Here is a 26,863-nt window from a genome sequence, read left to right on the forward strand (position 1 = left end):
CTCAGATCATATTTACCCTTTGCTTACAAACTTGCAGTGAAATGGCATTTTCCATAGATAAATCCTAATCTTGGTATTCAAGGTTTTCAAATATCTGACTTTAACCTAAATTTTTCAAATTATTCATCTTTCTAAATCATCTGCTTCTGTCAAGCTGATCTTATATTCCTTAAAACAAATCTTAGAACTCCCCATGTTTTAGATTATTCCCTTATCATAAATCCCAAATAATTCCTCTACTCTTTCTGTCTATCCTCAAAAACTACTTCAAGTCCATCTTCCTCTCTCAACTATTTCCAGGCCATTTGCTCCTCTTTTAAATTCCTGTAACACATATTGTATTGCTACTTTAAAAACTGCCCGGCTGGTGTGGCTCAGTGGTTGAGCATCCATCCATGAACCAGGAGGTCATGGTTCCATGCCTGGTCAGGGAACATGCCTGGGTTGAGAGCTTGATCAGGAGGCAGCTCATCGATGATTGTCATCATTGATATTTCTCTCTCTCCCTCTCCCTTCCTCTCGCTGAAATCAATTTTAAAAACAAGAATACAGTAGGCCGATAACTACAGAAAAAATTGAAGCAGCGATTAAAAATCTTCCAGCAAACAAAAGCCCTGGTCCAGACGGCTTTACAGGGGAGTTCTACAAAGCATTCAAAGAACTAAAACCTATCTTCCTCAGACTATTCCAAAAAATTCAAAAGGAAGGCACACTTCCAAGCTCTTTCTATGAAGCCAGCATTACCCTAATCCCTAACCCTAATCCTAAAGACACCACAAAAAAAAGAGAACTACAGGCCAATATCCTTGATGAACATAGATGTTAATCACAAAATTAACTCTGTTTCTATAATGGTTTATACCTAACAAATTTCTAGCAAATCGGATTCAGCATTACATTAAGAAAGATCATACACCATGACCAAGTGGGATTTATTCCGAGGATGCAAGGATGGTACAATATCTGCAAATCAATAAATGTGATATATCACATAAACTGAGAGACAAAAATCACATAATCATATCAATCAATGCAGAAAAAGCATTTGACAAAATCCAACATCCTTTCTTGATAAAAACTCTCAGCAAAGTGGGAATAGAGGGATCATACCTCAACATAATAAAAGCCTTTTATGACAAACCTACAGGCAACATCATACTCAATGGGCAAAAACTAAACTCATTTCCCCTAATAACAGGAACAAGACAGGGATTCCCACTCTCACCACTCCTGTTCGATATAGTACTGGAAGTGCTAGCCATAGTGATCAGACAAGATGGAGAAATAAAAGGCATCCAAATTGGAAAAGAATAAGGAAGTATGTCATCTTCCTTATTTGAAGATGACATAGAAAACCCCAAAGACTCCATCAAAAAACTACTAGACCTAATAAATGAATTTGGCAATGTAGCAGGATAAAAAATTAACACCCAGAAATCTATGGCCTTTTTATACACCAATAATGAACTCACAGAAAGAGAAACAAACAAATAAACAAAAATCCCATTTACCATTGTACCAAAAAAATTAAGATACCTAGGAATAAACTTAACTAAGGAGGTAAAAGACCTGTACTCAGAAAACTACAAGACATTAAAAAAAAGAGGTAGAGGAAGAGATAAACAAATGGAAGAACATACTATGTTCATGGATTGGTAGAATCTACATCATTAAAATGTCCATACTACCCAAAGCAATGTACAGATTCAATGCAATCCCTATTAAAATACCAACGGCTTATTTCAAAGATCTAGAACAAACTCTCCAAAAATTCTTCTGGAATAAAAAAAGACCCCGAATAGCCACAGCAATCCTGAGAAAGAAGACAAAGTTGGAGGAATCACAATACCAGATATCAAGCTATATTACCAAGCCATAGTTCTCAAAACTGCCTGCTACTGGTACAAGAATAGACATACAGACCAATGGAAGAGAACATAGAACCAGAAATTGACCCAAGCCATTATACTCAATTCATATTTGACAAAGGAGGCAAGAGCATACAATGTAGTTAAGACAGTCTCTTGAATAAATGGTGCTGGGAAATTTGGACAGATACATGCAAAAAAATGAAACTAGACCACCAACTTACATCATACACAAAAACAAACTCAAAATGGCTAAAGGACTTAAATGTAGGACAGGAAACCATAAAGATCCTACAAGACTCCATAGGCAGCAAAATAGCAGACATATGTAGCAGCAATATCTTTACAGAAACAACTTCTAGGGCAATGGAGACTAAGGAGAAAATGAACAAATGGGACTGTATCCAAATAAAAAGCTTCTGCACAGCAAAAGAAACCATCAACAAAACAACAAGAAAGCCTACTGCATGGGAGAACATATGTGCCGATGATATTTCCGATAAGGGTTTAATCTCAAAAATTTACAGAGAACTCATACAACTTAGCAAAAGGAAGATAAACGGTCCAATCAAAAAATGGGCAAAGGACCTATATAGACACTTTTTAAAAGAGGACATACAGAAGGCCCAGAGACACATGAAAACATGCTCAAAGTCACTAATCATCTGAGAGATGCAAATCAAAACAATGAGATACCATCTCACACCTGTCAGAATGGCTATCATCAATAGATCAACAAACGACAAGTGCTGGAGAGGATGCAGAGAAAAAGGCACCCTCGTGCACTGCTGGTGGGAATGCAGACTGGTGTAGCCACTGTGGAAGACAGTATGGAGTTTCCTCAAAAAGTTAAAAATGGAACTCCCATTTGACCCAGTGATCCCACCTCTAGGACTATATCCCAAGAAACTAGAAACACCAATCAGAAAGGATATATGCACCCCTATGTTCATAGCAGCACAATTTATAATAGCTAAGATTTGGAAACAGCCTAAGTGCCCATCAGCAGACAAGTGGATTAGAAAACTGTGGTACATCTACACAATGGAATACTATGCCGCTATAAAAAAGAAGGAACTTTTACCATTTGCAACAGCATGGATGGAACTGGAGAGCATTATGCTAAGTGAAATAAGCCAGTCGGAGAAAGATAAATATCACATGATCTCACTCAATGTGGGATATAATGATCAACATCATTTAATGAACAAGAATAGATCTAGAGACAAATGGCAGGGGAGTATGTGGCGGGGGGGGGGGGGGGGGGAGGAGTTTAAAGAGCAACCAAAGGACTTGTATGCATGCATATTAGCATAACCAATGGACACAGACACTGGGTCGGTGGGGGCTTGCCCGGGGTGGGAATGACTATGACTGGGGGGGGGGGGGTCAATTGGGGGAAAAAGAGACATATGTAAAATTTTAGACAATCAATCAATCAATCAATCAATAAAATAAAAACAAGAATAAAGGTGTTCTTAAAAAAAATCAACTTTACTGATTTTTAAAAATATTTTATATACGTATTTTTCAAACTGAAATTCATAAAGTCAACTTTTTGAATTTAAACTTTATAAAAATATAATAAAATGCATCACATGTAAGAAACATAAATCCTAAATATATGGTAATAGGCAATGATTTGACTTTGGGGGGAGGGCACACAGTACAATACATAGATCGTGTAACATAGAAACCCACACCTGAAACCTATATGTTCATGTTGACCAATGTCACCCAATAAACTTAATTTTTTAAAAAGGAAACAAAAAGTTGACTTGTAAAATTTATTTCACTTTCACATACACATACATATCAACACTCATAATTATTTATGTCCTGGGTCTCAATAAAATATGTGATTTCTTTATGCATTGTGAAAAAAATTTTAAATACCACTTTATAGTGTTCTACTAAACATGATACTATGGTTTTAGAAAAATTTTAAATTGCAAAGATAATAACATGTTCAATTAAAAAATTTAAAATATACTTCAGAAAAATTTACCCATAATTGCTCCAACCTAAAATAATCATAATATTCTGGAGTATATAGTCTTTCAACTTTTTCTATGTATATGTACATATACATTACATATTTCAAAAATAGGATAGTACTATAATACTGTTTTATAAATTGCTTTTTCTACTTTAACAATATATAACATGAAGATTTTATCATTTTAACAATATTTTTTTCAATAAAGCATCTCCCTGGAAAATTAAAACTTTTAGAGCAGGTGCCATAGTTTTAATATTTTAAAATGTATTTATATATTTTTAAAAAGACAGATATAAAATGCAAACATTAAAGTTTCCTTGTGCTGCCAATTTCAACCCTTACCCCAAACATGTAACTTCTGTTACACATCATCATTCTTATTCATCTCCAGTATACTGTAAAAGTTTATTTATCATATAAAAGCAAATTCAGTCTTATACTCCCCAATATTGTTATATAAAAATAACATTATAGAAAATATGTTTTATAGCTACTTCCTTTTAGTAACAATATATCTTGGAACTCTCTCCAATCAGTACATAGAAAACTTCCTCATTCACGCTTCTCTTTTTTTCTTTTTTTTTTTTTTAATCTATTTTATTGATTTTTCACAGAGAGGAAGGGAGAGGGATAGAGAGTTAGAAACATCGATGAGAGAGAAACATCGATCAGCTGCCTCCTGCACACTCCCTACTGGGGATGTGCCCACAATCAAGGTACATGCCCTTGACCAGAATCGAACCTGGGACCTTTGAATCCGCAGGCCGACGCTCTATCCACTGAGCCAAACCTGTTAGGGCCACGCTTCTCTTTTGAATGAGGAACCATTATTGATTTAACTAGATTCCTATCAATGAACATTTCAATATTTTCAATCTCCTAATACTAAAAATAATGCTGCAGTGACAAACCTTTGTCAGGGAAGGGACATTTTTCCCTCTGTACCTTTCTCAGTTCTTAGAGGCTTTAAGAATGAAATTGATGTGAGACAGATTAACAGCTAAATAAAATTTAATTTCATACATATGTATGAAGCTCTCATAGTATGGGACCTCCTGAAATGACCAAAGCAGACGGCTTTATATTTTCTAGAGAAAGAAACCAAAAATGTGTGAGGAAATGACATGAAAAAGAAATGAATTAATTAGTAAGGAATCTAATTATGAAAGAATCTTAAGAAAGAATCTAAGCAGTTTGTTTGCATAGCCCTCACAGTCCTGAATTCCCTATTTCCTGAGATAAAGATATCTATCTCTCTACCTCTTGGTGCAGGTAAGGCACCATTCCCATGAAGGATTTATTTTCTGCTTATAGGGACAAAAAGAAAGGTCGTAGTGTCCCTTTGTGTATAGGCTATTTCTTAAGTAACTTTAATTAAAAATAACAAAAGGTGCATATTTTGGGGTGGCCTGCCTTGAGCCCCATCACCTTGTACTGACATCATTTCATATACATACAAATATAACTGAAGGATAAATTGGAAAGTTATTGCTAAGTCAAAGGTATACATATTTTTATAATTTTTATAGATTCTGTCAAATTGCCTTCTATACAGATTTTTCTAATTTATACTTCCATCATGAAATTATCTAAGGGCCTTTTTCTGCACATCTATATCAAGAACGTGAATTATAAACTGTGAGTTTATACCATTCTGATAGTTTTTAAAATTTTCCTTATTCTACTGAATGAGGTAATCACCTGTCATTTCTTTAAAAGCCATCTGTATTTCTAGCTTTTGAATTATCCATTCGTGTCCATTGCCAATTTTCCTATTTATTATCTTTATTAATTTCTAAAATTTCTTTGTATATTAAAGAGATTTTCCCTTTTGTGGTATGAGTTTTTCTTGATTACATGAGCAGGGATTTTGATTATGTACTGTTCTTTTTAAAAGCAGTTATACATATTGTTTTCCCTTTTTCTAATTCATTCCTTTTTGCTTTTATCTTTATAACTAGGGGCCCAGTGCACAAATTCATGCACCTTGAAAGGAACTATGAGCCATGAAGCTGCGGTGGGCACAGGGGCGGGTCTCGGCCCATCCTCTGGGCCCCAACCAAGCCCCTCCCTCCACGCCCCCGGTTCCCTGTCTGCCGCCAGCCCTGCTCCCGCTGCCGCAGCTCCCACGTGCTGACAAACACCAGCCAGCTCGCACCTGCTGACAACATGGAGCGATTGGGGCCGGCGCCAGCAGCGGGTGCGAGCGGGGCCAGCATCGTCAGCAAGTGCAAGTGGCAGCTGCTGCCCCAATTGCCCCTCAGGAGTAGTGGGAGGTGGAGAAGCCCTCAGAAGCTATCTGGGCGGGCAGACACCACTTGCACCCGCAGCCAGTGCTGGCCCGCTGGCAACTGCTGCAGGCACCTGGCACCAGTCCTGATCGCTCGTCTGGTCAGCGGGTGTGAGTGGGGCTGGCGCCGGCGCCAGGTGGGACCACAGTGCACAGGAGCAAAAGATTTTCAGGAGCAAAAGAGGTTCGCCCTGATGACAGCAACCAGCGCCCAGCTTGGTCTGGAGCTCCCCGCTCACCTGTTCCACCATCCCGCTGTGGCTGACACCCGCCATGTTCCACACTCTGTTGCCTGCTGCCGACTCCCGCCATGTTCCCCATGCGCCCCAAGGTGGTCAGCGCATGTCATAGTGACCAGTTGTTCTGTTGTTCAGTCTATTTGCATATTAGGGTTTTATATATGTTGATTCCTTTCATCTGCTTTCCTTTTATTTAATTGTGGATTTGTTTTTTCCTAATTTTTTTTTAGTTCAACACTTACCTCACTTATTCATTCTTTTTGCTTTACTGATGTTAGTATTTAAGGCTCTGAGTTTTCCTTCAAGCGCAGTTTTGGCTGTATCACTTAAGTTATGTGTATAAATTTTTACTCCCTCACACATTTCCCACATCCATTGATACAACAAGGAATATAGCCTTGAACTTTAGGGTGACAGATATATTTGCTGAAACTTGGTAAGATCTACTGCAGGTGGTTCTTTGATCATATCTTCTCTAACTTTATGTTACACAACTTCTACCCAATATAAGGTGCTTTTCACTTTGAAGTCTGCAAATTACATATGCCTCCTAGTTTCATGAACATATTTAAGTTTAAATTTTTGTTGTTCTCTTTGATATGGTTTCCAACAGAGAACATGGAAAAGATGCTAACTTACAAACCATTTTGAAACATTTCATAGAGGATTTCAGAAATCCTCTTGTACATTTTTATACATTTTCTTGTACATTTCTACATGCTTCCTGAGTCCATGCATATAGAAGGTTTTATAAATACTTTAAAATGATTACATGTATACTTCAGTCAATGCTTGTGATATAAATGCCAAATCCTGTCCTTTAACCTGCATTAAAAAATTTTCAATGAATTATTCTTTTAATCTCTTGGGTCTTAAAATTCCAATTCCCATTACTCCTCAAATATTTATAAGGTAGATAAGAAATATATGGGAAACATTACCAAAAAAAAACCTGGCTCTTCAGACTAAAAATGTCATGATATTTAAGAAAGTTTGAAGTAGGCTTATAGATGAAATGCCCTTAAGAGGTCACTTAAGGAATTTTAGTGGTCTCCAACGTCTATCAATTTTTTGAGTAACACTGACTGAAAAATAATGTAAGTGGAGTCAGAGCTACCACTGCAGAGGAACTGCCTGTTCATCCTACTTCTCAAATGTTTTGGATATTTAAGCTGCACAAAATGACCTTTGGACTAGGCCAAACCAACATTGTATTACAAACAGCTGTTTGCCAAGCCAACAGGAAAGCAAACATTCTGACTACTGGACGGAGAATTAAAGACATCCTTAGAATTATCATCCTCATGTATAGCTAAAGCATAATTCAACTTATTTGCATCTTTAAAGAAATTCCTTCCTTTACTTAGTAATGCCTTATAGAAATTCCTTCTTTCTTTTCATGTAATTATTCCCCTTCCCTTCCTCATAAAAACCTCTTGCCTTCAACCCCCTAATAGAAACACTACTTGGGTTTCTGAATCAGTGCTGCCCAAATTGTTTTGGCTCTCAAGTAAACTCTTGTCTCTCACTTTTGGCTTTTACTTTTAAGTTAACAACTGCTGTTCCTCAAAATATCTGTTGGTAAAGTTTGAGATAAAAAACTGAAAGGCAGTCTATATGTTATATATATTATGACAAGGTCCTTCTATTTTATTAAATGGATCAAGCCTAAAATCCAAGTTTACTTGAACTTCCCAGACTATGCTAAATGAAGGCTAAATATTCAAAATTACATGTATTTCCCATGGCACAACATGCTTATAGTTTCTCCTAGACTAAGTTTCATAGGTTTCATAAGGGGTGAGACCATATCTCATCAAGTTCACTGTTACATCCTAGAGCTAGAATGCTGGAGTTTGGGGAAAAGTTGTTGTTGAACTACTAACATTATTGAGACTATACATTATAATTTATGCTAGCTGGGATTATAGTCAATAGATGAATAGAACCAAATCAGTTTCAAATCAGAACTCTGAAATTTATAAGAAATGTGATTTGGGATATATTATAATCTCTGAGTTTCTTCACCTAATAATGGGAATAATACTGATACTCAACTCACAGTTGTTGAACAGATGTAATAAAATCAGAGAGGTGGAGTGATATTAACACACTACACTCAATAAAGGTTCTTTTTTCACCCTTCACAATTTAAAATCTTGCAAATTTGCCTTCTATTCTGATTTACCTGTCCTGTGAAAAAGTTTTTAAATAAGAAAGTATATAGTATTTTGCAGTTTCTAAAATATATCCACAGAGATTTTCTCACATGATCTTTACAACAACTATGTGAGGATACTATAAAATGAAGATGACTCTAGGAGGCTGGCTGACTTGTCCCAGATTATGCTGAAAACTGGCATTTAAAATTGAATTCTCTTTGCTCAAATTGGAGGTCAGCATGGAGATTTATATATTCTTGATGAATGTCCTAAGAACATTTCATAATTTTGTGTGTTCTACCCCTCTCCATAGACTTGATAATTGATTTAAAAGAGGCAATTAAAGAGTACATATTCTAGATCAAAACTTTTTTTCCAAATTATTGGTTTCCCTTACTGGAAATCTAATTTGACATGATATTTAATTATCTCATTTTTAAGAGATTAAAAAAGGATCACTCTTAGCAACAAAATTTAAACATACAGCACTTTTTAAAAATCCCATACAAATGACAGCATAAGAGGATTAACTGTAAAAGGACAGCTAGCTAAATGCCTCAAAAAATAATATTAATGAGTGCAATATTGCGATACAGTAAGAAACTATATTTGGTTTTAGACCCTTTTTCTGGCACACCTACTAAAACCCCTGAAAATTCCCAAGTGCTGAGAGTTATAAAGGTGTCTTTTGCCACGTGACTGAGATGACTTTGGAAAGCCCATAGGTGATCTAAGGATGGAGGCTGGTGCCGGGGAGCCAACTTTGTGACTAGAGAGGTAGAGCTTTCAGTCCTACCCCTGAACTCTGGGGAGGGGAAAGAGGCTGGAGATTGAGTTAAGTTACCAGTGGCCAACGATTTGATCAATCGTGGCTATGAAATTAAACTACATATTTTATAGAAACTACATAGAAATCCAAAAGGGCTGGCTTCAGAGAGCTTCCGAGTTGGTGAAGGCAGGCATGGAGGTCAGGGAAGGTGGCTTACCTGGAAAAAGCATGAAAGCGCCAAGCTCCTTCCCACATACTTTGCCTTATGTATCTCTTCCATGTGACTATTCAGAGTTATATCCTTTTATAATAAAACAATCATTAAATAAGTAAAACGTTTCTTTGAGCTCTGTGAGCCACGCTAGCAAGTTAATCAAACCCAAAGAGTGGGTCATTGGAACCTCCTATCTATGAACCAGTTTGTCAGAAGCACAGGTGATAATCTGGACAAGTGACTGGTATCTGAAGTTGGTGGGGAGAAGGGGAACAGTCTTATAGAACAGCCTTTAAGCTGTGGGATCATGCTCTATCTCCAGGTAGACTGTGTCAGAATTGAGTTAATTGCTTGATAGTATGGGAGAAAACACATCACATACAAACAATGGACTGAGGGGAAAAGTTCTTGAAAAATTAAAATCAGAGGTTTTACTCTTATTTAGATGACCATATTACTACAAAAATACTCCCTTGAAATTCAATAATAGTATCAAACACAAATCTTTTTGTTTTTAAGAGACCCAATTATAAAAACTTATAAAATTTATGCTGATTTTCTACTCAAATGAAGTGAATCTCTTAAATTATATTATAAACAATTGACCTTTTAAGACAATATATATTAGTTATTAAATTAATCCAAATATGTGCTTATCTCCCCTTATTCTCTCCTTCTACTGTTTCAGCCACACTGGCCCCTGTACTAGTAGTTCCTCAGTTACACCAAGGAACACTCCCCAGACATTCATGGAGGATATTCAGTCAACAAACACCACTAGGGTTCCACCACTTTAAAGTCGGCACCTGTTGTTATCAATTAGTATTCATGTTATACTAATTGTGGCTTATAACCTTACAGATCACTCCTTTGTTTGGTTCACATTTCCCCTCAGGTTTCATTAGGAGGCCTGCTTTGATCACAATGTTTAAAAAAAGCAGCTCTCCCCTAAACACACACCACACAACCCTGCCGTCATCATCATGCCCAGATTATTATCTCCTTGACCTGCTTCATTTCCATCACAAGTACAGCAGTAATACAGAACACTGCCCAGCACAGAGTGAGTGCCAAGCAAATATTTGCTAAAAGAAAAAATACTGAATCACACATATTCTCTGATCTTCCCTTTATTAAAATTTTTAATTACTGTAATAATTTAATTAAATAGTTAAGAACTCAAGCCACATGGATGTAGATTTATGGAAAAGGAAGTCTTTTTAATTGCATAAAGTGTTATATTGAAAAGGACTTAAACATATCAAGAACTATATCAAAAGCCTCTAAAAAAGGAAAATCATTAAGCAGTAATACTGGGAGAAGCAATCCTTAAGTATAAATTAAATAGACTTATAATTAAATTGAAAAAATGAATAGAGTACCTAATAAAAAGTATATTTTTCCTCTCTTATGAACTATTCTTTGTTTACCTGTGTTTGACCATGAATGCTTTTATCAGTAACCTTTCTCCTCATTACTGGTCAGTAGTTTCAGTCACAGAAAGATTTACTCTTCTCTCAAAAAATGTTCCTCTATTATTCTGGCAACCTGTACCAAGTTCTGATAAAAAGCCACAGGTACTTGATTTATGTTGGCAGGCAAGTCATTTGTCTAAGATTTGACTGAATGCCTCGCTGCTCAACTCCCCTGAATGTAATCATGAATTTTAATTTCCATTCAGAAAGAAATTTCTTTTTAAAAACAGCTGCATTTGAAGAAATATTAAACTTAAGAAGGCAAATATCTTTCAAGGCACTTAAGACACTACAATCTAGACAGACAGTGGTTAAGAACATGGGCTCAAATCTAAGCTCTGAGCCTTATCAGTTGTGTTATCTTATGCAAGTCATTTATCATACTAAGCTTCAGCTCCTCATTCATAATAGTGTATGGGATTAATAATATTGTATGGGATTAATAACAATATTTCATAGGAATACAGGGTATCCCCAAAAATGTATACACACTTTAACAGCTGATAGCTCAATTTTGAAAATGAAATTTAATAAACACTGCCTTTATAATTATTCAAAGTGTGTGTATACATTTTTGGGGGACATCCTTACTAATAAAAGGCTAGGTAGTCGTCACACCCTCACACATGATGCCCTCACGCCATCACAAGATGGCTGCCCGCGGCTTCCACCAGGGGTCCAGAGGCCTCCGTGCACACAGTAGGGGTGGGTCCCCAGCAGCCACTCCACACGGCTTCTTCCAGGGATCTGGAGGCCCCGAGTGGGGCCTGGTGGAGGCCTCCGCACAATGAGGCCTGGGGGTCCCGCAGCTCCACGTGATACAGAGGCGGGACCCCCGGCTCTGGCCTACCTCTTTGGTGCAATCCATTGAGAAGCCCTGGATGGGTAGGCAGGGCCTACCTCTTTGGGGCTATGGATCGTGGGGCTCCCGCACTGTGAAAGGGCACACACTCCCCCCTTCAAGTGTAAGAATTTCGTGCACCAGGCCTCTAGTATATAGTAGTAGAAGGATTAATGAGATAACGTATATAAAAGTTCAGCAAGTATCCATCTGGCTCCTAGCAATTGCTCAATGAATCCAATTCATGAACAAATATTTACTGAACATTGCCAGAAACAAATCAGTTTCACTAAAAGAGAGATGTTGACAGGAAGCCAGGAAGGCTGGTCAACAACCTTAATTGCTCTGTTATTTCCTGCCTAAGGGCTACATGTAAGTTTCTGTTATTTCCTACCTAAGGGCTACATGTAAATTTCTATTTATCTTGCCTAAGATGTTTTCCCCAAAGCCTCAATAAAAGGAATGGCAGGGCCAGAGCAGTAGGTAGTTCTCCCGCTAGAGTTGGACTACCGCCTGGCCCCCCATATCGCCAAATTGCATTTCTTCAAGTCTCTTTTCATTTGTGTGCGGCCCTTCTCCAGAACTCGAACCCTGAACCGGAACCCTGAACCACGCGGGACGTGAAAGGGATTCCTACAGAACATCTACTATGGGTCAGCACTGTTCTAGATACTGGGATACAGCTGCACTAATTGTTAAATATAATTCTGGGCTTTATGAAACTTACATTTCACTTGGGGGAGACAGACAACTAAAAATAAATCATATAATATAATGTGAGATAAACATAGCTGTAACAGAGATAAATTATAAAGGGGAAGAGGAGAAAGTAAGGAGGTGAAGTGTTATTTCACATAAGGTAGTCAGAAAAAGGTCTCTTGATAAAGTAACATTTGAACAGAAACTGAACTAAGTAAAGAACAGGCCATGTGCAGATGCAACATGTTGCTAATATAAGGATGATGATAATCACCCTGTTTATAACAATGCCTTTCATCTTCCATATCTTTACACACTTTGGGAGGCAGTATAGGAGAAATCAGCCAGTGGGGGGTTAGGGTTAAAGTCTTAGGTGCCACTGGCTTTATTACCATAAGAAAGTTAAATTATTTCTCTATCTCTGGATTGTCTAGTTGCCTATACTTCTGAAGATAAGAGAGAATACTTTGGCCATTGTGTCCTCCAGTTAGGCATTATGATGATAATTTCATATTTTTATGGATAAGGGAGAAATGGGAAGTCTTAGAAGTTGCTATAAACAGAAATTATAATGAGACAATAATAGCATTCTTTATGTAGGCTAAAAATGAAGTCTGGCAAGATGGAAATTAGATGTTTTATAGCACATTATATGGTCAAAGACATTAACTTTTTATACAAATTAAATCAAGAAATAGATTCCAATTATAAGAGTACAAATGACTTCTCAAAGGAAGATACCTAACAGATAATGCGACCATAACAAAATCCATATCACTTTGTTCTTTGCTCGTAATTGAAAATTATCTAACTTTCACAACCTCTGCTTTGTGGTTTTCTTATTAAAGTGCAACATGATTCTTTAAATCAAGTGCATAACAATATTTACAACAGAGATAATGATTTGCGTATTTCAAATATCAGTACTTTAGATCAGGTTAATAGCTATGTAAATTTTAAATTTCCACCTCATAAAACAATCGTATATAGCCCCTTTATCTTCTATAGCTTTCAGTTTACAATCATTTCACAGGTAGTGCTATAAAAGCATAAGACGATCAGCTCCACAGCCAGTGCTGGGGGTTTGGGAGGAAGAGAATAGCCAGCCGTGGAACAGTTCAGAGAATCTACTCCATTTACCTAGGCTCCTGTCATGAAAAATTTCATATAGTGAGAGATGTAAATTTATTTGAAATTACATATTCCCACTTAAAACCAAATCTGCATTTTTATGTACTTCTTTTATAGTCTTGGTCTCTCAAATTAGACCTGGATAAACAAGTAGACAATGCAAATATTTGGCTGGCTTGTAAAAGGAGATATCAGTATATCTGAAAACCCAGTTGTATATGTCATTAACCTAACGTGGGTAAAAAGCATCTTCCTTACACTAAATTTTATTTCATACTAAGGTATACTGGAATTGAAGTTCATACTGTCACATGTCCAATTAAGTATACAAAACTCCTGTCACTTAAGTTCTGAAAATGTCAAAGTTGTCCTGTAAGTATATGGTTTGAGTATTTGGTGGTACCATTTACCGAGAAAGGAAGAACTAATTTTGGAGTTAAAGGTGATAACCTCAGTTTTAGGTGAAAAGTTGAAAAATATTAGTTTTGGGAGATAAATAAATCCGAACTAGAAATATGAATCTGCAAGTTACACCATGAGAATAGATCACCTTACCTAAAGAGCTCTTAAAATTCTGCAAGGTTTGCCCTAGCCAGCTTGGCCCAGCGGATAGAGCGTTGGCCTATGAACTGAAGGGTCCCAGGTTCGATTCCGGTCAAGGGCACATGCCCAGGTTGTGGGCTCGATCCCCAGTGGAGGACTTGCAGGAGACAGCTGATCCATGATTCTCTCTCATCATGGATGTTTCTATCTCTCTCTCCCTCTTCCTTCCTCTCTGAAATCAATAAAAATATATTTTTTAAAAAAATGCTACAAGACTTAGCTATTATTCGCTGATGGAAGAGAAAACACTGATAGACTTTTTTTTAATTGCTCCAGACTAAAGAAGAATTTTCGTCAGGTTTTCTGCAATTAAAATGGAAAAGAGGAGGGAAGGGTAGGGATGGAAAAATTCTACCAAAGAATGAGCCAATCTCATAATTCTAAATATTTTCAGAAAGGTCAATGCCTTTGTCACAGAATTAGTGTTTAGCAACTATCAAAACCTTCTGTGAGAGGAATTTTTTAAGCTCAGCTTGTGAGTAAAGACTGAATAATAAAAAACAAGTACAAATATGGACATTATGTTCTAGACCAGGGATGGGGAACCTTTTTTCTGCCAAGGGTCATTTGGATATTTGTAACATCATTCTCAAGCCATAGAAAATTTATCACCTTAAAAATTAGCCTTCTTTATTTGGTCAAACATTTAATTAAATCATACCTAATCCTTGGCAGGGCCAGACCAAATAATTCTGCCTGACTTATGTGGCCCGAGGGCCGGACATTGCCCACCCCTGTCTAGACTATCAAAGGAAAGGACTATAATTGTCTTTTAAATTTTCTTAGCTCAATCTGGATTATACACTAGCATTCTTGGGAATATCACTTAGTTCATATTAAAAGTTACACCTACATATATAAAAATCAAATCAGCAAGTATTAACCTTTTATGCCTTCCCTAGTGTGGACGAAAGGGGCCACATGCTAACCTGCCAAGCTCAGGGAAGGCCTGCATGGTGGTCTTGCAAACTCAAAGACCTAAAGTAACCACAAAGAACGGTCTAAAATTAAACTTTCACTAAAAGCAGTTATGGTGGGTAGTCACCTCCTAGGCCGGAATCTTCCCTGACAAGGTCAACCTTTACCTTAACTGAGCCTATCTGTCTTTTTGTATCTATGATAACACATCCTTGAAATGTCAGGATAACTTGTAACTTGCCTTTTTTCCAGATCCTTTGGGGCACAACCAAATGCACCTGGGCACCAGGGACAGAGACCATAAATTCCTTCATTGTTACTGTTATCCTGTTAATCATTGACTGTTAACTATCCTGTATCCACCTAATTAAAAGAAGTAGTGTCTATCATTTTATTTTGTATCCAGTCCCAGAGGTTCCCCCTACTCCACCACTTATAAGGGAAGATGAACAACCTTGTGGCTGAAAGGAAACAAGAGAGTCCTGGATGCCCCCTGCCCTATGCAAACCCCAGCCCACATGGCCTGTAATTTGTAACCATTCTTATTCTTTTGCCTACTTCCCCAGGCAGTCTTCGTCCTTCCACCCAATATAGGTAGCTGTTTTATGTGGGGGTGCTGAGCAGATCTTCATGGATGACGTACTGCTCTCCATACTGCCAACATATTGGAATAATGCTCATACTAGTATATAATTCCACCCTGTCTCTGCTTAATTGGCTCAAGGAGTGACAGGCAGCCTGGACCCATTGGTTGTCCAATTTCTCTGTACTTGAAAGGGAAGTTATCATTGACTACCTTTAAGAGGAGCAAAATACAGTTTTTAAAAGTTCCAATGTCTTATACTGTAAACATAACAACCATAATTAAAATTCTAATTTATTCATGATTTATAGAAATTTTCCTTGACATCTTAGAATCTTTTATAAACTAAGCCTTTGAAAGATTGAACCATATAAAGTGAAGAAAAATCTTAAGTCTTTCAAGAAAAGCTGAGGGTGGGGTGGGAGGGGAGCTAAAGACCATTTGTAACCTAGCAAACATTGAATAAAGAGGCAACCATCTGAAACAAAACCAAGGAAATTGCTTCAACTGTATTTGCACGAGTAGTAATCACAAAACCCTTTGTATCCAAACTTCTATTAAAAAGTCTAAGAACTTTATTTACTGTGGAAAATTTTAACCGACAAAGCATTCTTTATAAAAAGAAAACAAATGTGCATATATATACACCTACCTTAGCAATAGGATTCAGCAGAACAACACCTGATTTCTTCGTGATGACCTGTTTGGTTGTAAAGTGATAATCTATAAGTTGAGGAATGTTCGAAAAACCAGTGCCTTCAAATCGATACAAACTCTGGCGAAAAAACAATAAAGTAGAATAAATGTAAAGTCATTATTTCAGCATGACTATATTCACTAATAAATTAAGTTACATTTAAGAAAAACTATTGTACAATGTTAATACACTTAATACTACTGAGGTACATACTTAACAATGGGGTTAAGAGTAAACTATGTGAGGTAATGGATGTTAATTACCTTGATCTTGGTATTCATTCTACAATGTACCCTCTAAACACATGATTATATTTGTCAATTATTCTTCTATAAAGTAAATATACATATGTATATTGTTTCTCCCTTTGTCTTCCTTTAGTCTACTCTTAACACAGAAGCCAGGGGATCCTGTTGTATCATTCCATTACTTTACTCAAAATTCTATCTCCTAGAACAGTGGTCGGCAAACTGCGGCTCGGGAGCCACATGCGGCTCTTTGGCCCCTTGAGTGTTCTAACACCACTTCTTCAAAATAGACTCGCCCAAGCCGAAAACCGACTTCTGCACATGGGCCACGAAGTTTCACACTTTACGTGCGTGCCCGCACATGGTAGTTTGTGGAAGAGCCGCACTCAAGGGGTCAAAGAAACGCATGTGGCTCGCAAGCCACAGTTTGTGGACTACTGTCCTAGAATAAAAGCCAAAATCTTTACCACAGTCTATACACTCTATATATTCTGTGCTCTATCATCTCTCTTATCTCATCTATTAACACTACTCATTACACCACAGCCACACTCATTTCCTTCTTGTTTTATAAATGCACTTACATACATTTCTTTCTCAGGACATTTACATTTGCTGCTTGAACCAGTTCCTCAGATGGACATATGGGTAATGGCTCCCGTACTTAATGTCAGTCTCTCATCAAATGTTAACCTTTTCAGTGAGGCCTACTCTAGCCACCTTACACAAATATTCAATATCTATTTTCTCATCCCAGCTACATTTTTTCCCTTTTCTCACTGAATTTTCCTGCTTAAAATTTATCACTACCTAATATCATATATATTTTGCTTACCTATTCTGTTTAATTGTCTATCTCCTCCTCCTCTAAAAATAGAGCTCATGGGGTTATAAGATTTTACATTTATTTTGTTCATTGCAGTATCCCCATGGTCTAGAACAGTGCCTGGTATATACTGCCTGGGTAAAAAAACATGTGTGACTGAATGAAATGAAATGCATAGAAAATGGTTGTCAAATTAAAGCAACAAGTAAGACAACTTAGAAATGAATACTAAAAAGTTCAATATCAAGTACAATGTTTAATAGAAAGCAATGACACAGAATGAAATTTCAAATCAGACAGTAGCATCATAATGCCTTATATAAACTTCTAATATATCTCTTATAACTAGAGAAATAGTGAATAGAATAATGGGACTTTTCAGTTTTATTTTCTTAATTTAGGAGTGTATCTAGTTTTCAATTTAAAGGCAGTATTCTGCCATTGACATAGTAATTGGGATGGGCCAATACAGTGAGTAATGCAAGCAACAGTACTTCCTTCATGGGCTGAAATAAGAAAGTGATCCATAGCAATTATTTTTAAAAGCAATCACAGAATCAGTGAAGTTCTGAGTCTGAAGACAGTGCAAACCAATTAATTCACTTCCTTAAAGACAAAAATAATTAATTTTAAAATGATGTTAAGACTGTGTGCTTATTAAGCAACTAAGTGGCCAAGAACAGTACAGACATTAAAACTCTTGAGGACTTGTTTCTTGATACACTCAAAATTCTGAATATTGCAATTGACCTTGTGCAGAGGTGTATAAATTCCTTATAGCTCAAATGACCTGAGGTTGGATTCACATACAGATGGGTTTTTCTGCATGCTTTAACAATAACATGACTCAGAGAATTCAGACTAACTTTTAAATAAGACTTCTCTTTAAGATTATTACTAATGATCTCTTATGTGAATTCCAAAAGAAGCAATAAAAAATAATAAATTTCTACAAAGATCATTTTATTGTCAGTGTATGTTTTAAATATCACATAATATGTCAATTAAAAAATAAGAAGTATGGCCCTGGCCAGTGTCCCTCAGTGGTTAAAATGTCAGACCCACACACCATTGAGTTGTGGGTTCAATTCCTGATCAAGGGCACATACCTGGATTTCAAATTCCACCCCAGGCCCAGTCGAGGTGGGTTGGGAAGGCAACTGATCGATGTGTCTCTCACATTGATGTTTTCCTGTCTTTTTATCTATCTCTCTCCCTCCCCCTTACACTCTCTCTAAAAAGAAATCAATGCAAAAAATATCCTTGGGTGAGGATTAACCAATAAATATATAGTGTATGACTCAATTTTTATAAAATAAAAATTATATAGATATAATTAAAATATAATTTTTAAATCTCAAAGAATATATATTGAACCCATATGGGGGTGTTATTGTGAAGCACACATTCCATGATACATATTTCTGAGTTTCCATCAAGAGTACATATTACTTCTGTTTTTAAAACATTTATTACAGCTAGAATTGTTCCTGAGTTATCACTGTGCAACTGAAGAATCAATCACACATATAGATGAAAAATACATAAAAATCAGATTTTGTTGCTGTATGTATTTCCTAATAACAAGAGAATTGTTTTTAAACAAGGAAGTCAAACAGAATAAAATAAGCACTCAAAAATGAGAAGGGGATTCAATGGATGTATAAGTTGCCTGAGTAGATCCCCTGAAACAAAATCAAGGATAAGCAGGCTTAAGGGGGAAAAAAAATGAAAGGAAAAATAATTTCTGAAAAAGGCTGAGATGAATAAGCTGATTAAAAACAAGACTACAACACTTTTTTTTGTAAAATACCTAAAAATGTAAGGCATACACTTTAACTTCCTCAAATAAAAATAGCACACTGAGTGGTTACAAATAACGAATTAAACCAGTATACACGGAAGCATTTGGGGAATAATATTAATAAGGTTTGGTATGGCTTTTCCCAGCTTTTATTAATTTTTCAGGTGGTGTCTCAAACTTAGCTTCCTTAACTTTCCCAGTTAAAAGTTTTCATAGCACTGTAAGCCTCCTCTCCAGACTGTAAGTAGGCTCCACCATTATATCCCTGGGCCTTAAGAATACTCACTCAATTAGTGTTTCCTGTAAATTAACATTGATAAGGTTTTGGGCACTGACTTATGAACCAGAAGGTCACATTTCGACTCCTGGTCAGGGCACATGCCCAGGTTGTGGGCTTGATCCCCAATAGGGGCTGTGCAAGAGGCAGCTGACCAATGATTCTCTCTCATCATTAATGTTTATATCTCTCCCTCTCCCTTCATCTCTGAAATAAATCTACATATATAAAGGCCTAAGCAACTGGACGAATAGTCGACTGGTCGCTATGACACGCACTGACCACCAGGGAACACTCAATGCAGGAGCTGCCCCTTGATGGTCAGTGCGCTCCCACAGCCAACCTCCTGCAGATGGCCAACCTCCCACAGCCCCTCCCCCCGGCTGGCTCACTCCAATAGCTGATTGGCTCCAATTGCTGGCCAGGACAAGGGACCCCCACCCATGCACGATTTCGTGCACCAGGCCTCTAGTATATATAAAGGAATATACTGAGTGTGTGTGTGTGTGTGTGTGTGTGTGTAGTTTCCTAAGTCATGTATCAAAGAAAACCAGTGTCATTTTTACTGAAACGTACTGCTTGTCTTCTTTTGAGTCCTTAAATGGTTATAATAGAATGGTTAAATAATCCCAAGTGTAACAATGTGATAAGGCCACACACTTGGAATTAACTGTTATCCAAACAAATTTTGGATTCCTACTTGCTTTCACTTAGTTTTCCAAAAGTCCCCTGGTATGAATTTAAAGATAGTTCAAAGAATCTAGAGATTGTGGCAACAAAACAAAGTAAATCTAACGAGTACATTTGGAGACTAAATCTATCAGCTCAAAAGGGACTGTAGCTTATGACAGAAATCCAATATCTGTTGAATGAATGCTGATTTAATACACTGAACTATCCCAAATTTCACATAGTAATTAGAACCTCCACTTTTGTGTTAATATTTTATTGGCCCATATCCCTACACCTTACATAATACTTGCTCAAATAGTATTTCCTGCATGGATGAATGAATGAATAAATGAATCCTATCCTATATAACAAAAGCCTAATATGCTAAGGTTCCAGTGGTCTATTCAACCAATCAAAGCATAATATGCTAATGATATGCTAAGGCTACTCAATCACTCGCTATGATCTGCACTGACCACCACGGGTCAGACAGTCAACCTGTCCACCAGTTGCTAATATGTGCACTGACCACCAGAGGGAAGACACTCCAGCCGATAGGGACTGAGCGAGACAGGTTGGACATGCCCTGGAACCTTCCTGTGGTCCCTCCTGCTGGCCAACCTCCTGCATCCCTCCCCGCACCCCAATCATACATCCCTTTGCCTGGCCTGCGCCCTCTCACAATCCGGGACCCCTCAGGGAATGTCAAAGAGCTGGTTTCAGCCCAATCCCACAGGCCAAGCCAAGGGACCCCACTGGTACACGATTTTGCGCACTGGGCCTCTAGTGAGTAAAAGATGTTATACCATTACATACAGAATTGTTGCTGTTTTATTTTAAAATATTTATTATGTTGTTATTTTTAATTTATCACCATATATTAATTCAAAATTTTTGGCTCAATCATTTTTCATTTGTATATTTAATATTTCTCAGTTAATAAGTTCTACTAATGTCTCACCTACTCAGTTTTAAGCTGAGAAGTAAGTTACACAATTTTTGGTTTCATCTCCTTACAGTGCATATATAAATTTCATGCATTTACTTTTTGCAGAAATGAGTGTCTAGTAAATATGTGTCAGATAAAAAAATTAGCACTTTCCTATAATAGCATAAAAATTCTTTTGTTTTATCATGTTATTTTCTGTTTTATAATGTACAAAAGCAAAGATTTGATTAATATATATTTACTTATCAAACAGAACAAAGGTATTTGAATCTCTATGAAAATCTATCAACATTTATGACCACAAATAAACAGTTTTAGGTAAAAACTCTAAATAGCATCTTACATCAAGCACCACAAATAGGCTAGTAACTATGGAATAGATCAGTAACACTAGAATTACACTTAAATTCAGATACTCTTAGATATGTTTATATATCTGGCTTTATGAAATTAATATGTTTGGGCTTTGTGAAATTAATATGTTTGGTTACACTACAAGGTACAGTTCTTCCTGCTTAAACTAGCTAAAACAATAGATAATCTGTGCTAGCATAGTAAAAATGGAAAGTATACATGTCCATCTTGTTCAATCATAATGGCAGTTTCACACCATGTTGAGAGGTAACTGTGATATGCATTTAAAAACAAAGCTAAAATCATTGCTAGCCTAGACTTTGGTTGACAGAGGCAATATTACTAAAAATAACATTATTTGTGATCGATGAAGACCTCAAATATAAATATAGGCATGCCTCAGAAATACTGCAGGTTTGGTTCCAAATCACCACAAAGTGAGTACATATATAAATTCTAAAACACTTTCTTACTATTTAAATTTCACAAATAAATCTCATAGAAACAAAAAAATCCTATATAATAAAGTGGTAATATGCAAATTGACCATCACTCCAACACATAAGATGGCCGTCCCCATGTGGTCAAAGATGGCAACCCCCATGTGGACACAAGATGGCCGCCACAAGATGGCCAGCAGGGGAGGGCAGAGGGCAGTTGAGAGGGACCAGGCCTGCAAGGGAGGGCAGTTGGGGGCAACCAGGCTGGCAGGGGAGGACAGTTAGGGGCGACCAGGCCTGAAGGGTAGGACAGTTAGGGACTACCAGTCCTGCAGGGGAGGGCAGTTGGGGGAGACCAGACTGGCAAGGGAGGGCAGTTGGGGGCGACCAGTCCTGCAGGGGAAGGCAGTTGGGGGTGATCAGGCCGGCAGGGGAGGGCAGTTAGGCGAGACCAGGCTGGCAAGGGAAGGCAGTTGGGGGCGACCAGGCCTGCAGAGGAGGACAGTTAGGGGCAACCAGGCCAGCAGGGGAGGGCAGTTAGGGGCAATCGGGCAGGCAGGGGAGCAGTTAGGCATTGATCAGGCTGGCAGGGGAGTGGTTAGGGGGGTGATCAGGCTGGCAGGCAGAGCGGTTAGGGGCAATCAGGCAGGCAGGAGAGCAGTTGGGAGGGATAGTGAGAGGGATGTCCCAGATTGGAGAGGGTGCAGGCTGGGCAGAGAGACACCGCCCCCCCCCCCCATGCACGAATTTTGTGCACTGGGCCTATAGTTAATTAATATTTCCAATTACATTAATATTTCTTACAAAGTCATATATGTATTTTTTTCTCAACTAGAGTCATCAAACATTAGAAAAATTACCTAATATTTGCATAGCACTCCACACCTTGCAAAGTATATATTCACTAATTTGATTCTCATAATCACTGTATAAGCTATTAACCCCATTATTTAGCAAAGACAGAGATTATAAAGTGAAAAACTGGGACTGGAATCCAAGTCTTCTAAGTCTGCTTTTTTCACCGATCCACTATTTGATATTTTTACATTCTCTAAAATCCCATAATTTTTATGTCTTCCTCTCTTAGGACTCCTATCCCCTCATTTATGTACAGCTTTTATAATTTATTACTAGATTATAAATTCCTTGATTAGAATATGACAGTCAATCATTAACTATCTGGTATGTACTCTCCCCCCCCCCCCCCTTATCCACCCCTTCTAGGCAACAGGTATATGAGGAAGGAATCAGGATCATTTAAGCTCACAGAAGATTTACTTATGCATATGAAAAAGAATTAAAAACTCCACAGTCTACATCACCTTCAAACTCCTATTTTCAACTGAGCTCAATATTATTTAATGAGTAGGAACTAAATAAAATTACAGTGGAAAATCCCTGAGGCATTTACAGAAATACAAGCACTTTCATCTTGAACAGAGATCTTTGAAAATGTCAATGACAGAAGAAAACCAAATAAAATTTACAAATGTGAACTTGTAGCAATGTCTTATTTTTAGAATATAGTATTATGCAGTTCAGTTTACTAGTAGTCACTTAAAAAAATGGCACTGAAGACAAGTTATAATTTGTAAATAGACCTTTTTTGTTTCTAAGAATACTAATTTAAATTCCTAAAGTTACATTTAAACTAGAAGTGGTCATAAGAAAAACATTTCAGTCTTATTTAATGCATAACCTATATAAAAATAGTAAGTTTTAGAGCTTAGAATATAGAAGGAAACATTTATATAAATTACAGGTAGTTAATACTTTACCTATGATTATTCCTCTACAATTCCTGTACCACTTAATAAATATTGCCAGCATGGTCACTGGTTGTAATAGGAAAGCTTATCTACATCCATTACAAAAGCATATACAAATTATAAGAATTTGACAAGAAAATACTACTAGAAGCAGAAAGTCAAATGTATGAAAGTAAGCAAATAGGATTATCAAGTTGAAGTGTGAATACTAGGCAAAATTAACAAATAAGGTAAAAATTATAATACAAACAAAAATGTATACACACACTTTGAATAATTATAAAGGCAGTGTTTATTAAAATACAATTCATTTTCAAATTGAAATATAGGCTGCTAAAGTGTGTATATGTTTTTTAAGGGACACCCTGTATAAATATCTCAATGTATCTATTTTAAGAACCCCTTTGAGTTCATCCAATGATAAAGGTTCAATCTATTGTCAAGTAATTAGTTTCACTCTAGTGACTGGACAAACACTGAAATTCTATAGACTGGCAGCTTGAAAACATGTGCCATTCGAAATAATGGAGTGAAAAATGACAGAGGCAACAATTCTTCATATGCCAAAAATATTAACATTTCTCAGTGGATAAAGTTAAAATGTTGAGATTACCCTTCATCTGCTTACAGCTTAATAAAGAATGTATAAAACATAGTTCAGCAATGCTTAAATACATTTTAATAAAAGTATTAGAGCAAGTAATGTTAATAGATCATCCTTTTAATTTTCATCAAATTTTATTTATGGTTTATTAATGCCAACAAGCAATAGTTTATACATAAAGGGGAAAAAACTTTAATCCTAAATGAATCAGAAAATCTGCTCAACTACCATTACCCACTAATTAAGGGATTTTATTATCATTATTTAATACAATACTTGTTTAAAAATCTCTCATAATACCACTTTTGAAAGCAATTCATGGGCTTGTTTTAAGAGCATAAAATTCATAATTTAAAATCTCCAGGAAAAAAAAAATTGATAATCACATTATTTCTACTTTTAACTTAAAATGTTTTTAATGTTCAAATTTAACTCAAATATTTTAAATATTTATGCATTTAAATTTAATTCAAATTTTTAACAACTTTTTAATTTACAATATTTTAAAGTATATATTTCTTTAATAAGATTAACATTTTAGTGAGTTTTGGAGCACTATATTTAAGGAATTCAGCAAAATCAAATTAAGTGCTAAACTCTGTTAACAGGCATTTATCAAAAACTATTCATCATTTTATTACCACCATGGACTACATCAGAATATACATATAAACTAAATTAGAAACGTACATCAACATATTGTATGATAAAGTGTCTCCTTTGTCCATCAGAAAATACAGAAAGGACATATTCACCAGGTTTCCCATGGCTCTCTCGCACCAAGAAGTCTCCTTGTTCTTTTAACAGATCTTGCGCTTCTATTCTGGGAATTGCACCATGGTACCACTCCTGTTCTGTCAGGGGCTTCTCAACTATGGACATCCTTTCAGAGAACTTGAGCAAATATTGGGGGAAAAAGAACACTAAATTAGAAAAAATAGCTATTTTTTCCAGTAAAATGTAAATCAACTGCAAGTACTTCTTACATATTTTCCTTCCTTTAATTGACCAATGAAAAGTTATACAATGAATCTAAAATTTTCATAATTTTTAAAGAAATATCTCATGGAATACTGCTGTTGAAGTTTAGCACAAATACATAGCCTTCAATATTTTAAGTTTATTTGTTTTTTCTACCTATCATACATAGCTATGCACAATATCAGCATCTGTAGTTAATAATATAGTCTCCAATGTATCATAAAACAAATCCATATAATTTAAAATATATCAAACAGAGAATTATGAAAAAGGGGGTATTATCAGAGAAATTTATCACAAAACATTTTTATTTAAATTATTTCTTTTTATGGAATTAGCTCTCAATTACACGGGCTGTGGAATGTCCATGTCATATGTGACGGGAAGTGCTACCTATGGATTCATATGATGCAGCCCTGCTGCTGTGCCTTCCCATTCTTATCTGCATTCCCCTCACTTCCTTAACCATTACCTATGCCACATGGATGGATGGTCCTGATCCTGTACAGCGATGGTACATAAAACTTTAGGAGAAGCATCACTGCCAATGATCAACATGCAATTACAAATGTGGCAAAAACAAGGGAAGAACAGAAGCCATGAGCATGGCAGGAAAAGCAAATTATCCATTATTTTAGGAAGCCTAATGCTAAGACCAAATAGCAGAGATAACTAAGCTGATTATATTTTCTTGAAATGTTCTAATGAATGATTGATAGAACCACATTTTATGATTACAAGTAAAAGTTGTTTGTTTTTAATCATCCATAAAAACTAAATGGCCCTATGTGAAAAGAATACTTTACAGGTAAGGAACAATAATGTGCACCAACTCTTAGGATTCTTGAAATACAATATGCATAATGTCTTATTTAATTTATAAATTGGGAAAATTCGAATTAATAATAAATGAAAGGCAAATTCTCACACATAAGGTTTTTCAGGCTAATATTATAAACTGTATCTAGGGACAAAGTATGGTATCTTTGTGGTAATGAAAACTATCTTTAAAGACAGTCTTCACAGTTTTGTACCACTGAAGAGGCCAAACCTTATTGCTCAAAGTTTCATTTTATAGCATCCAGAACTCATCCTATTGATTAAAAAAAAAAAAAAAAAAAAAACTTGAAAAATCTCAAATAGACATCCAAGAAGAGTACACATTTGAGTTGCTATTTCAACCACTTATGACAGTTTATTCTTTAAATATATACATGGTGTAACTATACATGGAAATTTTTTGTAAACTAAATAAGCTTTTTCCTTTTCATACTAATCATGATATTTTCCAAAGTATTAAAATTATTTAAACCCAAAAATGGGTTTAAAGCACAAATTATATAAAGAATAAGCCACAACTATAAGAGATACATATATACTAGTACATTTACATATGTAGATAGATTGCTTTTAAAAACAAATGTATAACCTACACAAAATGTTTATTA

General features: G+C 36.3%; 1 protein-coding gene across 4 annotated transcripts in view; it reads right to left on the bottom strand.

The window, feature by feature from the left end:
* The window catches only part of FER (FER tyrosine kinase), a 302,725-nt gene that overhangs the window by 145,537 nt on the left and 130,325 nt on the right, over positions 1-26,863 (bottom strand). For 2 of the 4 annotated variants that reach the window (XM_054715017.1, XM_028149768.2), the window contains exons 12-13: positions 25,125-25,328; positions 16,447-16,569 (exon numbers count right to left, since the gene is read on the bottom strand). In XM_054715017.1, the coding sequence (XP_054570992.1) occupies positions 16,447-16,569; positions 25,125-25,328 (327 nt within the window). Of the gene's footprint in view, positions 1-16,446; positions 16,570-25,124; positions 25,329-26,863 lie in introns of those variants that run through there. The other 2 variants (XM_054715018.1, XM_054715019.1) reach the window with 2 other exon arrangements.

Source organism: Eptesicus fuscus, chromosome 4 (assembly GCF_027574615.1).
Source record: "Eptesicus fuscus isolate TK198812 chromosome 4, DD_ASM_mEF_20220401, whole genome shotgun sequence".
In the NCBI taxonomy this organism is placed as follows: Eukaryota; Metazoa; Chordata; class Mammalia; order Chiroptera; family Vespertilionidae; genus Eptesicus; species Eptesicus fuscus.